This window comes from Panthera leo, chromosome C1 (assembly GCF_018350215.1).
Source record: "Panthera leo isolate Ple1 chromosome C1, P.leo_Ple1_pat1.1, whole genome shotgun sequence".
Taxonomy (NCBI): domain Eukaryota; kingdom Metazoa; phylum Chordata; class Mammalia; order Carnivora; family Felidae; genus Panthera; species Panthera leo.
Genome location: NC_056686.1, coordinates 40,207,174 through 40,222,512, shown reverse-complemented (window position 1 = coordinate 40,222,512; position 15,339 = coordinate 40,207,174). Strand labels below are relative to the sequence as shown.

The following is a 15,339-nucleotide window of genomic DNA, read 5'->3' as shown; positions in this document are numbered from 1 at the left end:
AATAATTTCCTAAGAATTCTTTTCTAAGAAATTCTGATAAAATTTAACTAAAAAATAAAATTGTTTGAAAATTTTTGGAACTCAAAAGAAAACTTTGTGGGAGATGATTATCATGTTTAATTTTATATTAAACGCGTTCATAATAAAGTGATCTTTCCCCAGTGCTGTGTTTATCACTGAAATTTCCACATTGAGGAAATAGTGAAGTTTGAAGTCAAGATCACTGCTTAGCTTTTTACATTAATTATAGTATAATAAACAGATATTAATAATGAAAAGCAAGTAAACAAATCGGTAGTATATTCTGTACTATTTCAAATTTATCTGATCTTTTTTCTTAGTCACAACTATTTTATCTGAAGCAATGGGAAGAAATGAAACTATCCTTTTAGGAAATCTAGAAATCTCCAAACTCTGGAAAGTCTATTGTCAATCTAGAATACTTGATCCATATACAGTATAGTTTGCAACATAGCTTTAATATTCGTCTGGTAATCAAAGCAATTATTAAATTTCTTCAGAACTAATTGAAACATTTGCATAGTTTAGCAGCCTGAAATCTCATAGATTTAGAGCTTAATGTATAACCAGAATTGAAAAGATTATGAAGGTTCAGCAAAATATTGAGCCAATGCTGATCAAAGAAAATGTGTAAGACAAAAAGGCCCTTAGGAAATGTTACCCTGTGAAGTGCCACTTGTCCTTAACTGGAATTTAACACAAATCTCTAAAGATGAAACTCCATCAGAAGTAGCACAATAATGGCAGCTGGGGATGCCAGCTACAGCAGCCTAACCTGTGTGTGCTCTTACTGCCTCTCTTGAGTGCTGTCCAATCTCTCAAATTAGTCACTCTCAATTTCTCTGTTCCTCCCTGTCCCTTTTCCACCTTCCCTGTAGTCCTGCCTTTGTCCCCACAATCTCTTGCTCTCCTTCCTCTGTTTTTCTGTCCTCCTTCCCTCTCTGAGAGAACTCTGTGTTCTTCATTTGATTTGTGATGACCTTAAATTCATCTGCATCATTTTATACACAGCTATATTTTGTTATTCAGGTTTCCTAGAATACTAATCTCTTAAAAGAATAATTTTTAACTTTTGTGTACGTTTGGGATTTTTTCCTTCTCTGCAAGATTATGGTGTAAAATTTTAATTCCATAAAACTATCAATGAAGATGCTAGAATTTCAGTATCTACATTAGTAAAAGCATCACTCATTTTGTACTTTTGCTATCATATCACTTATCTTTCTTTCATATAATGGTAAAATTTGTCTATAGTTACAGCTTTGATAAAATACAGAATTATTTTTGGAAAACTAGTTTGTTTTCTCTTAAATTGTTGCTTAGTGGTTGTGGTTTAGTACATGATTCTTTTCACTAAATCTCAGAAACTGTCAATTTAGCTTTTTTATTGGAACAGTCAAACATTAGCCTAATATGTTTTATGTTGTACCATCTCAGCCAAGGTCTGTCTGCATTAACCAGTTTATTCTATGACAAGTTGCTTAACAGATGTCATTCTGGGAAGAACAATGAAGCCAAATACTTGTGCAATGTCTAACATTACTCTAACTTTGATCACTTTTGTTCAGCACATCAGTCTGGCGTTGTGCTTTATACCAACATAACACTATAGCCAGAACATGCTTTTCAGGCTTAGAATAGCAAAGGAATGTTATTCATTTCAGTGCAGTTACAGATGAGTTAATAGAAGAAGAAAAATACTGTTTATTTCATAATACCATATTGTTGTGATTTGGAATTAAGGTGGAATTTAAAGAATCCCACTCCAGAGTTATTTGTTTATATACTCAATCCGTAGTATTTGTGTATACTCTCCAAAGCTGGGGTAGACTTGCCACCTTTCCAACAGATGTAAATACTTGTCTTGCCTTTCCCCCCCAAAAATAGCTGATGAAACTTAGTGTATCTAGACAACATAATTCAAAAATAACTTTAAGAAAGGAATTTTGTGTTAAGGCATAAAGTTTCAGACTACCTCTTCTGTCCTTTCCCTCTCTTTTATTAATATAATAGATAATATAATAATAAATAGGTATTTATGGAACACCTTTCTCCTTAAGCATGACAAAATAATCTTAGCTAGTGGAAGTGGTCAGAAGTTTATCCAGTTGCATTTGGTTGTATTGTTGGGTTGATAATAACTAACGAAAATTTCCAAACTTAATGTGACTGACCATAAACAAAATACTGCATGGCAGAAAGGCCATTGCTAAGAACCTCTGAAAAAAGCTGTTTGTTTGAATTGAGTGGGGACCAAACCATGCCCCCAAGCTCCTCAGTTCTCACTTACATAGTCTTTTTCACAGGTGTACATTAGAGATAAAAATAGATTGAGTTCCATGTTTTTTTTGTTTTGTTTTTTTCTTTTCCTTGGTGAATATATATCTCTATTTCACTGGAAGGATAACTTAGATGTGTTTGTGTATAATAAACAGTAATGTGATACAAGATGCTGTAATTAGACAACATGATACTTTAGGTTTCTGCATTTTTAAAACATGAACGAATGCTGCTTGTTTTCTATATTGAAGTGGTATTATTGAACAGATTATGTTCAATACTAGCTTCATTTGTTACAGTCGGGTAATCCCATAACTAACTTTGAAGAGTTAATGAAGATGGATGATCTCTCCATTCTTAGGATTTGTCATTTTTTTAAATTTGTACTTTGAGAATAAAACAGAATTTCTGTAACCGGTTTAGAAGAAAAGCTGAAGACCAGTATGACAACTCTTAATTACTGGGTAACATAGAGTTTAACCTTCCAACACTTTATTCTGATAAGTTACTTACCTCCTGTCCTTTTAAAATGAAAAGGCATAATGTTGCATGTTGAGAAAAATAGTTTTTCATCTTTAACAGTATTTAAAAAGAATCATTGAGAGGCAGTTTTCAGGAAGACCCTAAATAGTATGTTAATGGATGGCTCTCAGTTAATAAATATGCTGTTGAAATAGTTTTTAATTTGGGGTGAGATCAAAGAAATAATCTGTCTTTTCATATCTTTTAAAAAAAATTTAATGTTTGTTTTTGAGACAGAGACCAAAAGCACAAGCGGGGGAGGGGCAGAGAGAGAGAGAGACATAGAATTTGAAGCGGGCTCTAGGCTCTGAGCTGTCAGCACAGAGCCCAACATAGGACTTGAACCCACAAACTGTGAGAGCATGACGAAGTCGTAACACTGAGCCGAAGTCAGACATTTAATCTACTAAGCCACCTAGGCACCCCCACTCCCCGCCCCACTGTGGTTTTATATCTGTGAAACTTCTATCAAACAGTCAAAACCTTCAGGTTTTTCTTCCTGGCCTCTCCAAAAAACAAAACAAACAAAAACTACTCTCTTCTTTCTCCCACATAGAAACTTAAAGTATATCTTTTTTTTATTACACATCATGAGTCATTTAAAAATTTAATATATTATTAACATTTATAATTATGGTCCATGAGAGGTGAAAACTGTGTACCTGAAGCTTCTTGACTGAATAGAAACTTGAAGCCATTCAGGAATATAAAAACAACTGCAGAGGGAGATGTTTCTTGAACTACTATTTCATCTAGCTTTCATTGAGGATCTACTTTTAAATTTGGTTTAGGTTATTTTTACAAAATTTTTCTGACACTTGTTTTCCTAGTTTCAAATTCTGTTTCAAATCCAGAAGAAAAAGGAAATACAATGTATATCATGTAAGTGGCAACAATCATAAGTCATATGGAAACCTTATTTTAATTGTGATGTCTCTTTCTTTGTATAGGTAAAGAGAAATGTGTATGACCTTACGAGTATCCCCGTTCGCCATCAGTTATGGGAGGGCTGGCCAGCTTCTGCCACAGATGACTCAGTAAGTGACCATTGAGTTGTCATTTTTTTATTCTCTTCTCTCTTTTGCCATTTTCAGTCTAATTGGCTGTGATTATCACAAAGCAGAATCAAATGCTTTGAATATTCCACTGAAAGAACTTTAGAAATCAAATAATGTGAAAATGAGTTCTAATAATTTGAGGTCACTTGCAGAACACATATCATAAACCAAGTAACGTCAGCATTCTTTTGGTAATGTTACAGTATCAGTATCAGGAATTTGATGCTGCTTGATTTGACTTAATTTTTTCCTTGATAAAAAGAATGTATTTAGACATTCCTAATGAAATATCCCAAACACAAAATAGTTTTTCCTAAATTACAGATGTCTCAAAATCAACCTAATCATATTTAGTTTTAAAACTACATTTCCCATAGTAGATTGATACTTTTTAAAAAAGTTAATTTGTATAGTAATATTGATGGCACTCTATTCTTAAACATACCCATAATTTTCACCAGCATAACAAGCTGGAGGAAAAGATTTAGTTTATTATTTTTACCTATTATTATATCTATTTACAATGATTATCCTATTGTTAATTTTGAAACCTTTCTTATCTATACTGTTTGCAGTGATCATTCTTTTCCAAGAGAGTAAATTTTATTGTCTAAGGAGGCCAATTGTAATTACATTTTGGCCACTTTTTCCCATGTTCTTGGCTGTTCTAACCAGACACCCTTTAAAAAAAAAAAAAGTGAAAAATGAGAATGTTTCAAGAATTTTGACGTTAACTCTAACGTGTATAATAAATCAGACTGCAAAGAAATTGAGACCTTGTAAACATCTTACAATAATAAATACCCAAATAATAATATTGTATTATCTAGTAAATATTACATTTCCATCTGGATAATAATTACTCCTTCTCTCTCAGCACCAACATCATACATTTTGTGGAAGATAGAAATATTTTTAAATAATTTATGTAGATGCCACTTGAGTCTAAATTATTCCATAGTTTAAACACTGTGCCTTTGGAAAATGCTTTATAGATTATGAAACTTTAAAAATAATCAGAAAATAGGGGCGCCTGGGTGGCTCAGTTGGTTAGGCATCCGAGTTCAGCTCAGGTCATGATCTCACAGTTTGTGGGTTTGAGCCTCACATCGGGCTCTGTGCTGACAGCTCAGAGCCTGGAGCCTGCTTCAGATTCTGTGTCTCCCTCTCTCTCTGCCCCTCTCCCTCTCACAGTGTGTGTCTCTCTCAAAAATAAGTATTAAAAAAATATTTTAAGTAATCAGAAAATAGAGAAAAAAAATTTTAAGTGAATCCTTCCAGAAAAAAATTGTTTACATATAGGCACATTTCTTTCCTTTTTTTTTTAAAGAATTTTTTTATGTTTATTTAGTTTTGAGAGAATGAGCGAGACAAAGTGTGAGTAGGGGAGAGGCAGAGAGAGGGAGACACAGAATCTGAAGCAGGCTCCAGACTCTCAGCTGTCAGCACAGAGCCCGACGCAGGACTTGAACTCACAAAACGTGAGATCATGACCTGAGCCAAAGTCTGCTGCTTAACTGACTAAGCCACCCAGGCGCCCCTAGGCACATTTATTTCTAAGCAACTGATTTTAATGTTGATACAGTAAATCATTAGAATTATTGGCTGGTTTGCCATGGCTAAGGGGTAGGGATGTGGTTGCTGGTTTTAGTTTGGATTGTTTTTTTCCCTGTTGGTGAAATTATTGGTGAAATTCTGATTGAAGAGCAAGAACACAAAGTAATAAAGTCCAGAAATGTGGGACTTCATAGGATTTGAAAAGCCAACTGCCCTGAGGTGCCATTTTTGTGGAAACCAGACTGAAATAGACTTTTCAGATGCAAGTTCTAAGAGTGATAGGCAAATTTAGTGGAAAATTTAGTGAAAAATTGTTAGTATTATAGTAGTGAATTGCTCTATAGCATCATGCCTTATACATCTTAGGTGTTAAATAATTGAAGAAAATTGACACAGTCTTTTATGAGGCCCATGTTTTAATGATTGTTATAACATTTAATTTTTTACCAAAGAGTTCTAATACAATTTCATTCCTATAGGAGAATATAGAAAGCAGCTTAAACTCATCGTTCAAGACTATAATACTACCTCATGCTGTATCTAAGTCACAGCTAACACAAGAGGGAATCTCCATTAAGAGACTTGATTTTTTTTTTTTGCCTCATTATTCATATTTGCACCTTGTCCCAGAACCTGTGAAGTGATGCCTGCCCACACCTCCCCAGAGCAAATGTTGCCACATTGGCAGGATGTTGCCTTGAGCTGTATGATTTGATACAACAAAGATGTTCAGGACCAGGCTGCTTTTAACTGGTGCCATAGCAGATCCACTAGCTCCAGTACTTAAATTTTGGCAAAAATAGCTTATAACTGTAGTCTTCTAAGGAGATTCTAGGCAAATAAATGTTGTGAAACCTTTCTTTCATTAGGATTATGAAAACTCATAAAGCTGGTGCTTGTAATCTATATTGTTGCAGGTGATGGTGTTTTTATACTTATTTAAATCACTCAAGTGGAGGCATCTGCTACAAAACAAGATCGTCCTCACAGCTTAGGGCATGAATTGGGTACAGCTGAGAAATGTCAGCTGTGTAAACAGCCTGAAATGTGTTACCAACAAAAATATAATTAATTTCTTTCCAACACAGTGTGCCATAACTTAATACTTAGAATGGTTTAACTTTCAGAGAAAGCACCTGAACATTTTCTTCCCAGTGCCAGAGTAGAGGATTGATTATAAAGGTCATTAAAAGTGAGGTTAGTTTGCGCTTTTCCTGCTCAATTGCAGATATTTGTGTGGCTTTGAATATATAGTAGCTTTAGATAAACAGTGGCTTCCATGAATTTATGGAAACATCTTAGATCAAGAAGTGAATGGGTTTGAGATGATGCAAATGTTCTAAAATTAGATCATGGCCAGGTTGCACAACTCTATAAATTTACTAAAAATCATTTAATTGAACATTTAAAAATGAGTAAATTTTATAGCATGTAAATTATACCTCACAAGCTATTTTTTATAAAAGTTAATGGAGAACTAGATTAAAATACTTTTTTCATTTACATTTTTATGTTGTATGAGAAATTTTTTGCAATAACACAGAAGATGTTTTCTTTAGCGTACTTCTCATTAACCTTTGACTTAGCAAACAGGACAAAGAAATAGACTCCTTATAATTAGATTCTTGTATAATCTTAAGTCTCTTACCAATCTGATAGACTACACTTTTTTGACATTTTCAGTGCTACTCAATGAAGTCAACAATCATTTAAAACATTGTTGTTCCATCTCCCTTCAGAGTTAAAATATTTTCTTTGCTTGTAGTTGTACTCTAATGGGGTATGGGATACTGTATGAATTGTCAATAACTCTTTCAGTTCCTTTTGCACTCTTTCACCAGGGAAATAGGTATCTAAAGCTGCACCAGTAGGGGAATGTTTTCATGCTGTGACAGTTCAGCTGTGAGAACAAGGAGTTGCAAGTAGGCGAAATCTCATTTTACACTTTAACAAGGACGCTCTTGGATTCCAGAGAGTAGAAATAATTTTAACACTCTGAACTATGTCTAGACACCTTATTTATTATAATGCAGATAATTTGAATATACATAGTTTTAAAAATTCCAAGTTTTAATAATGCTTGTACAAAGAAAGAAAAATCCTTCAGGATTATTTTATTAAAAACAATATTTTATAGTTTAATGTATTTTAATAGGAAACTTACAAGAACAGCACAGAAGACAGACAACATTAAAAACATGTACTTGCATGTAGGACAACTCAGAAAAGTATAGTGAATGGTTAGAATCTACTGTATGATAAAAATGCTACAAACACCATTTAGTTGCCGTCAGTAAGAAATTTACTTGTTTTTAAAATTTTTTTTGAATGTTTATTCATTTTTGAGAGAGACAGAGACAGAATGCGAGTGGGTTAGGGGCAGAGAGAGAGGGAGACACAGAATCCGAAGCAGACTCCAGGCTCTGAGCCATCAGCACAGAGCCCAATGTGGGGCTCGAACTCATGAGCTGTGAGATCATGACCTGAGCCGAAGTCAGATGCTCAGCTGACTGAGCCACCCAGGTGCCCCAAGAAATTTACTTGTTTTTTAAAAATCCAAATGCTGGCATTGTCCCGAAAAATTTAACAGGTTTATTTACTATTGTTATAAAGTTGAACTGCAAAACTTGTCCACTGAAACATTTTGACTCGCATTAATGCCTTATGTCCCCATATTTATATTAAAAATTGACACACAAATGAAAGTGGAAAAACTGTCAGTACCTAATTTCTGTCCCCTATTTTTTCACTTATAATCATATACTTATATGCATTTTGACCCTCTGGGAAAAAAAAAGTTCAGAACTACAAATAACTTGTAGAGGAGAATTTCTTTTTAAAGAATGAAATGTTTTCCATCATAGTGGATTATTTTTTTTAAATTTTTTTTAATGTTTATTTATTTTTGAGACAGAGAGAGACAGAGCATGAGCAGGGAAGGGGCAGAGAGAGAGGGAGACACAGAATGTGAAGCAGGCTCCAGGCTCTGAGCTGTCAGCACAGAGCCCGATGCGGGGCTCAAACTCACAAACTGTGAGATCATGACCTGAGCCGAAGTCGAACGCTTAACCGACTGAGCCACCCAGGCGCCTCCATAGTGGATTCTTAAGTATGTCCTCCATGTATGAGGCATGCTAGCTGGATGTCTTTTGGCATGAATGTTACACGTTTGGCATGGATAGCACACACTGGTTCTTCAAAAAGGCCTACCAGATAAGCCTCGCTTGCCTCCTGCAAAGCACCAATAGCTGCACTCTGGAAGCACAAATATATTTTTATATCCTGAGCAATTTCTTGCACCAGCCACTGGAAAGAAGTTTGAGAATCAAAAGGTCAGTGGACTTCTGATGACATCTAATTTCAGAGTGCCACAGTACCAGGCCTATAACAATGAGGTTTCTTCACCCTTCCAGTAGGGGGTGCACTCTTGTCAGCAGCTTTTGTATCAGGTTGCTTCCTCTGTGCTTTAGAAGTGTTGGATTTGCTGGCAGTCTGCTTTTTAGGAGCCATGGTGTAGAGAACTCTTACTTACCCCCCTTCTCCTTTGGCTGGAGCTGGGCAAGTTAGAGGCGGTGCAGCAGCCCTGCAAGCACAATTTAATTCTTCTGTTTTTAGTACTTTTTTATTGTGTGCCTTTTTTTTTTTCTTTTGAGATTACTAATGGTCTGCCAGGGTTCCATCATTGGCTAGAGGAATGTGAACTCAGAATTTGAGAAAATAGGAATTTTTGATTCAGGTCTTTAGGCATGTGTTAGGAATTAGAAAGCTGCTTATATATTTTCACATTGAAAATGAGATCATTTACAAGTAGAATCATTACACAGTGACTTTTCTATAAAATAAAAATAAAACAAAAACCACACACATCCCTCCTGCCTTTTTGTATTTTTAAATAAAAAGAATTTGTGAACATAGGAATGTTATCTACTTTGATCCTTCTAATGGGGACCATTTTCTTCTGTAACTTCTCTCTGATGCATGTGTTTGTCAGGTGTCAAATTATGGACATTCCCTTGCCACTGGTTCCCTGCCCACCACTCTATAGGAGCTGCTGTCTGAAGAGACTGTCACAATTACCACATACTTAGAAAACAGTAGTTCTCTATTAAGTAAACTCATAAGCCTCTACTGTAGTCATTCCATCCATTGTTGCAAGGTTAATATTTCTGAGGTGCAGAATGAATTACATTCATCCTTGCTTACTTATCTTCAATGGCAACCCAGCACTTGCTGATTTATGTACAGATCTTTATGCTGGCACTCAAAACCCTTCATTCTTTGGTCTGAAATGTCTCTTGTAGGTTTATTTTCCCATAGGCCCAGAATAAATCATCAATAAATGTTTCTTGAATAAATGGTTGAATATGATAACATATATATCTCAGCTTAGGTAACTACTCATTTTGCCATTCCTTAAATATACCTGGTGCTCCCTTCTGCTCTGTGTCAGTTAATCATACTATTCCTTCTGCCTGGAATACCTACAGTAATTATTTCCTTCCTCAAGACCCTTCTTTAAGAAACTTTACCTTTATCCCTCTTCCCATGCCACCTTTACCAGCTCTCTTAGAAATTAGTTTATATTTCTGTTCCATTTAAACTTTTAAAATTATTTATTTTGTTCTTTCCTTCCTTAGTTCCTCTCACCTGGCTCCATTACTTACCATCTCAATAACCACAAACAATGAACCTTTCTGGGTGTCAGTCTCTATAACTATAGAACAGAGATAATCACTCCTAGAGATATTATGAAGACTGAAAGAGTCAGTATTTATAAATACAGTTACCCCTGAGTTTATTTCAAAGACTAAAGTAGTGCTAGATAGTGTCTAATGTAGTTAACCTTTGGCTATTACTGTTCTTAATCCATCTATCTGTTCATTCACTAGACATCTGTAGAACAACTCTTATAGGCCAGTAACCATGCTTGCCCTTAAAGTTGCAAGGATAAGGTTTGTTCTTCAGGTCCAATTCCTTAGGGATTGCAAAGTATAGTGTGAGACAGATACATAAACAATGATAATTGCAGTCTACGTAAATGCAGAGAGATCACAGAAGAGGGAGCAACCAATTTTGCTGACAGATGGGAGTGGGAAGAAAATGACTTCCCAAGAAAGTGACATTTGATTACATTTTAATTCATATTTTTGTGTTCCTCTCTTTTGTAAATTCTAAAAATTAGGAGTAAGCACTGTCTTCCTCATCTTTGTATGCTCCGTAAGGATCAAACATAGTGTTTTATACATTCACTCATTTGAATTGTTCAAAGTTTTGCTAAATTGACATCTATGATAATAAACAACTAAACAATGAATTTGTATGATTTTAGTAACTTGATAAACTGAGATTCAAGTTTCTAATAAAAATTAAATTATCTTTCTAATACAAATTTCTTTCCAATAAAAATTAAATTATCAAAACTCAGTATTTCTTTAGTGGCAAGTAGAACAACATAGTTGTGGGGCAGCAGGCCAACACCACGCTGATTTGTACGTGTGTGTGTGTGTTTGTGAGAGAGCAGGGCAATCCAAGTTCATTGAATCCCAATATTGCTATTATTTGGATAAGTTAGTTATGGTATGAATTTCAGTTTCCTCATCTGCAAAGTGAGGATGACACCTTTGAAAGTCTATTGTGAAGATTAAATGGATTAACATAATAGGTTGAAACATGAAATTACCACTTTTTATGGACACAATGGTTGAATATTAACAACTTCATATGGTTTTACCAAGTAGATAATACACATAATATAATGCAGGGTTTGGCAATTGTAACTGTCAGCCCAAATCCCACTCAACATTTATTTTTGTAAATAATGTTTTATTGGAACACAGTCACACCCATTTGTATATGTATTGTAAACAGCTTCTTTTACAGTATAACTAACAACAGGGATGTGTGGTTGCAACAAACGACATGCCCACAAAGCCTAAAATATCTGCTGTTTGAACCTTTACAAAAAAAAGTTTGCCAACCCCTGGTGTAACTAACATCTGGCATTTAGTAGGCCATTCAACAAACATTAGCTCCTTTTCCCTTGAGTGAGCACCTTCTGTATATCACATACACATGCAGAATCAGAAGCATTCTTTGAGTAACTTCAGGGTCATCCTATGCTATTTAAATTACTTTGTTGGCCCATCCTAGGTCAGACAAATTTAGGCAATCTTTGGATGTCTTCACTGGCTCTTTGTTTGGCAAGGTTATAGATAATGTTGCTTCTGATGGTAGTGAGACTCCATTGCTTCAGAGGGTCCGTTGCCCTTGTCAACATATAGAGTCTTTTACAAATAACACAGGCAAAGACTAAACAGAAAGAACAGCTTTGAAAGCAGAGGGAAGTTTTATTTTTAAAGGAATGAAAAGTTGTGAAATGGACTATACCCTGAACAGAGAGAGAAATTTGGGAGGGTGGATGAAGCATTCAAGGGACGTATTTACTCAGTAAATATGAGGGCAAACACATGGAAGCAAGGCAGCCCCCAACACGATATTTACAAGCATTTTGACCTAATGCTGTGAATCTTGATTTTACAAGGGGTTTATTAAAATCCTAAGCCTGTAGACTACTGTTTCTGTCCATGAATAGTTAACTGCTATGGAAATTTTCTTCCCTCTATAAACTAGTGGAAGACTGGATAAAATATGTGAAATAACTGTTTTCAGATATTAGACAACAGATAATGTAGGACTCTGAAGGAGACATACGAGCCCTATGGTAGTCTTACATTCTGCCTGGAGGAATTTCTGGATTCCAGAGTACAGAGATGAAAACAAAGCAGGAACTGGTTATTTTATTGAGTTTGAAAAGAAAGTGTTTAGGGAAGTCAAGGCAGCTAGACTTTGGAAGGCAAAGTACTAGCAGAGGAAAAACCTCTAGAAATCTACATAGTGTTCCCCTGGTGTTTAGTTGAATACCAATCTGTGCATGCAGATGGTGAAATTCCAGGAGGCTGGGTAAAGAACAACTGCCAGGAGAAAGAACAATTAACTAGGATCTGTAAGGCAAACAATTCTCAGAGCTCACATAGAACTGGGAATAGTTTGAGTTCCCACTGGCCATTGTGGAGACACCTCAGTGACTAAATGGGGCATTCAAAGGATATCCACCAGAAGAGTCACATCTTAATGGAGAGAATAAGCAAGGCTTAGGGTGAACCTACTCTAGGACTGCCTTTTTACACGCTTAAAAACAATCTTCAAAAGGAACAAGCTGATTAACAAATAACTGCCTCTAGAAAACAGAGTCCAGCATCCAGTCAAAAATTACTATACATACGAACAGCAGAGAAACCTAACTCACAATCAGGAGAGAAATTAGTCAAAAGAAATACACATAGAAATTACTTAGATTGGGGTGCCTGGTTGGCTCAGTCGGTTAAGCATCTGACTCCAGCTAAGGTCATGACCTCGCAGTTCTTGAGTTTGGGCCCTGCAGAGGGTTCTGCTGACAGCTCAGAGCCCAGAACCTGTTTCAGATTCTTTGTGTTCCTCTCTCTCTGTGCCTACCCTGCTCACGCTCTGTCTCTCTTTCAAAAAAAAAAAATTTTTTTTTTTAAAGTGACTTAGATAATTAAATTAGCACATAGGGATTTGAGCTTTATAAATATTATGAACATGTTCAAGTATTTAAAAACATGTAGTTAATGAGGGGAGACTAGAATATATAAAATGGAATAATGTATCATTCTAGAGATAAACAATATTATATCTGAAATGACTATTTTACTGGATGGCTTAATAGATTAGAAAGTGCCAAAGAAAAGACCAGTGAACTTTAATATGTAGCAATAGAAACTATCTAAATTGAAGCACAGAGAGAAAAAAAGACAAGAATAAATGAACAAAGTGTCAATGACCCCTAGGACAAAATCAAGCAGTCTAACATACATGTAATTGGATCCTAAAGGGAGAGAAAAGGTAGGGGAAGGAGGTCAAGACAAAAAATATTTGAAGAGATAATCTCTGAAATTTTTACATATTTGATAAAAACCATAACACTTACAGATCCAAGAAACTCAATAAACTCCATGAAAGGTAAACACAAAGATTTCTACACTGAGGAGTATCATTATCAAAGGTGAAAACAAGTGATAAAGAGAAGAAATTTCAAAGCAGAAAGAGTTAAAAAACAACATTGATTACATAGGGGAACAAATGTAGATTCTTTAGATTTCTCATCAGAAACAATGCAGCTAAAAAGCAGTAGAATGCCATTTTTAAAGTACTAAAAGTTAAAAAAAAATGACAACCTAGAATTCTATATCAGATGAAAATGTTCTTTCAAAACTGAATGAAAAATACTTCTCTAAACAAAAATTGAATTTGGTGTCAGCAAACCTGCAGTGCAAGAAATGATAAAGAAATTTCTTTAAGCCAAAGGAAAATAACACTACATGAAGTAGTATAATATTAATTGAAGATAGTCTGTTATATTAAAGATGCATATTGTAAACCTTAGAGCAACCACTAAAAAAAAAAAAAGACAAAAAACATAGCTAATAAGCTGTTAAGAAGGATAAAATGGAATTATTTTAAAAATTATCCAGAATAAGGCAGGAAAAAAGAAAAATTGGGATATGTACAAAACAAATAGCAAGATGAAAGATTTAAATCCAACTGCATTATAATTACAGTAAATGTAAATGGTCTATTAAAGGGCAAAGATTGTCAAAATGAATTTTAAAAAACAAGACTCAGCTATATGCTGCCTATCAGAAACTTACTTTAAGTATAATGCCTATAAGAAAGCTATAATGACTATGTTAACATCAAAGTACAAAACAAAGAATATTAAAAGGAGACATTTCATATGATTGAAAGGACAGTTCATCAAGAAGACATAACAGTCTTAAATATATATGCACCTAAAAGCAGTTTAAAAATACATAAAATAAAACCTGACAAGACCAAAAGAATAGACAAGTTTATAATCATAACTACTGATTTCATTCCTGTATCAGCAGTTGCCAGAAAATAACAGATAAGGATATAGAAGACTTGAGCAACACTCTTAACTAACTTGACCTAATTGAAATTTATAGACACATTACTCAGCAATAGCAGAGTACACTTTGTTTTCGAGTGTAACAATGGTTCATTCACCAAAATAGACCACAGCCTGGACCATAAATAAAGTTTTGGTACATTTTAGAGGACTGCAAAAAAGTCAATATCTGACCAAAACAAAATTAAATTACAAATTTTTGTAATTTATGTAATTTGTAATTTACATGTTATCTTTATTCTTATACACTTTGTTTAGTAGTTTGCATGTCCAATATAATCAAAGGAAAAACTACTAAAAGTGACAAGTGAAATTAACACAGGCACAAGCTGCAAGATTAATACAGCAAAAAAATAAAAGTTACTATATAGCACCAAAGAAAATTTTGAAAATGGAGGTTTTTTTCCATATAGGAAATTTATTGTCAAATTGGTTTCCATACAACACCCAGTGCTCATCCCAAAAGGTGCCCTCTTCAATACCCATCACCCAACCTCCCCTCCCTTCCACCCCCCCATCAGCCCTCAGTTTGTTCTCAGTTTTTAAGAGTCTCGTATGCTTTGGCTCTCTCCCTCTCTAACCTCTCTCTCTCTTTTTTTTTCCTTCCCCTCCCCCATGGGTTCCTGTTAAGTTTCTCAGGATCCACATAAGAGTGAAAACATGGTATCTGTCTTTCTCTGTATGGCTTATTTCACTTAGCATCACACTCTCCAGTTCCATCCACGTTGCTACGAAGGGCCATATTTCATTCTTTCTCGTTGCCACATAGTACTCCATTGTGTATATAAACCACAATTTTTTTATCCATTCATCAGTTGATGAACATTTAGGCTCTTTCCACAATTTGTCTGTTGTTGAGAGTGCTGCTATAAACATTGGGGTACAAGTGCC

The 15,339-nt window shown here is 34.9% G+C and overlaps 1 protein-coding gene across 4 annotated transcripts in view; it reads left to right on the top strand.

The window, feature by feature from the left end:
• Positions 1 to 15,339, top strand: part of FAF1 (Fas associated factor 1) — a 514,293-nt gene that overhangs the window by 289,789 nt on the left and 209,165 nt on the right. For all 4 annotated transcript variants that reach the window (XM_042951186.1, XM_042951190.1, XM_042951187.1 and 1 more), the window contains one exon: positions 3,774 to 3,860. In XM_042951186.1, coding sequence (XP_042807120.1) covers positions 3,774 to 3,860 — 87 coding nt within the window. The remainder of the gene's footprint in view (positions 1 to 3,773; positions 3,861 to 15,339) is intronic.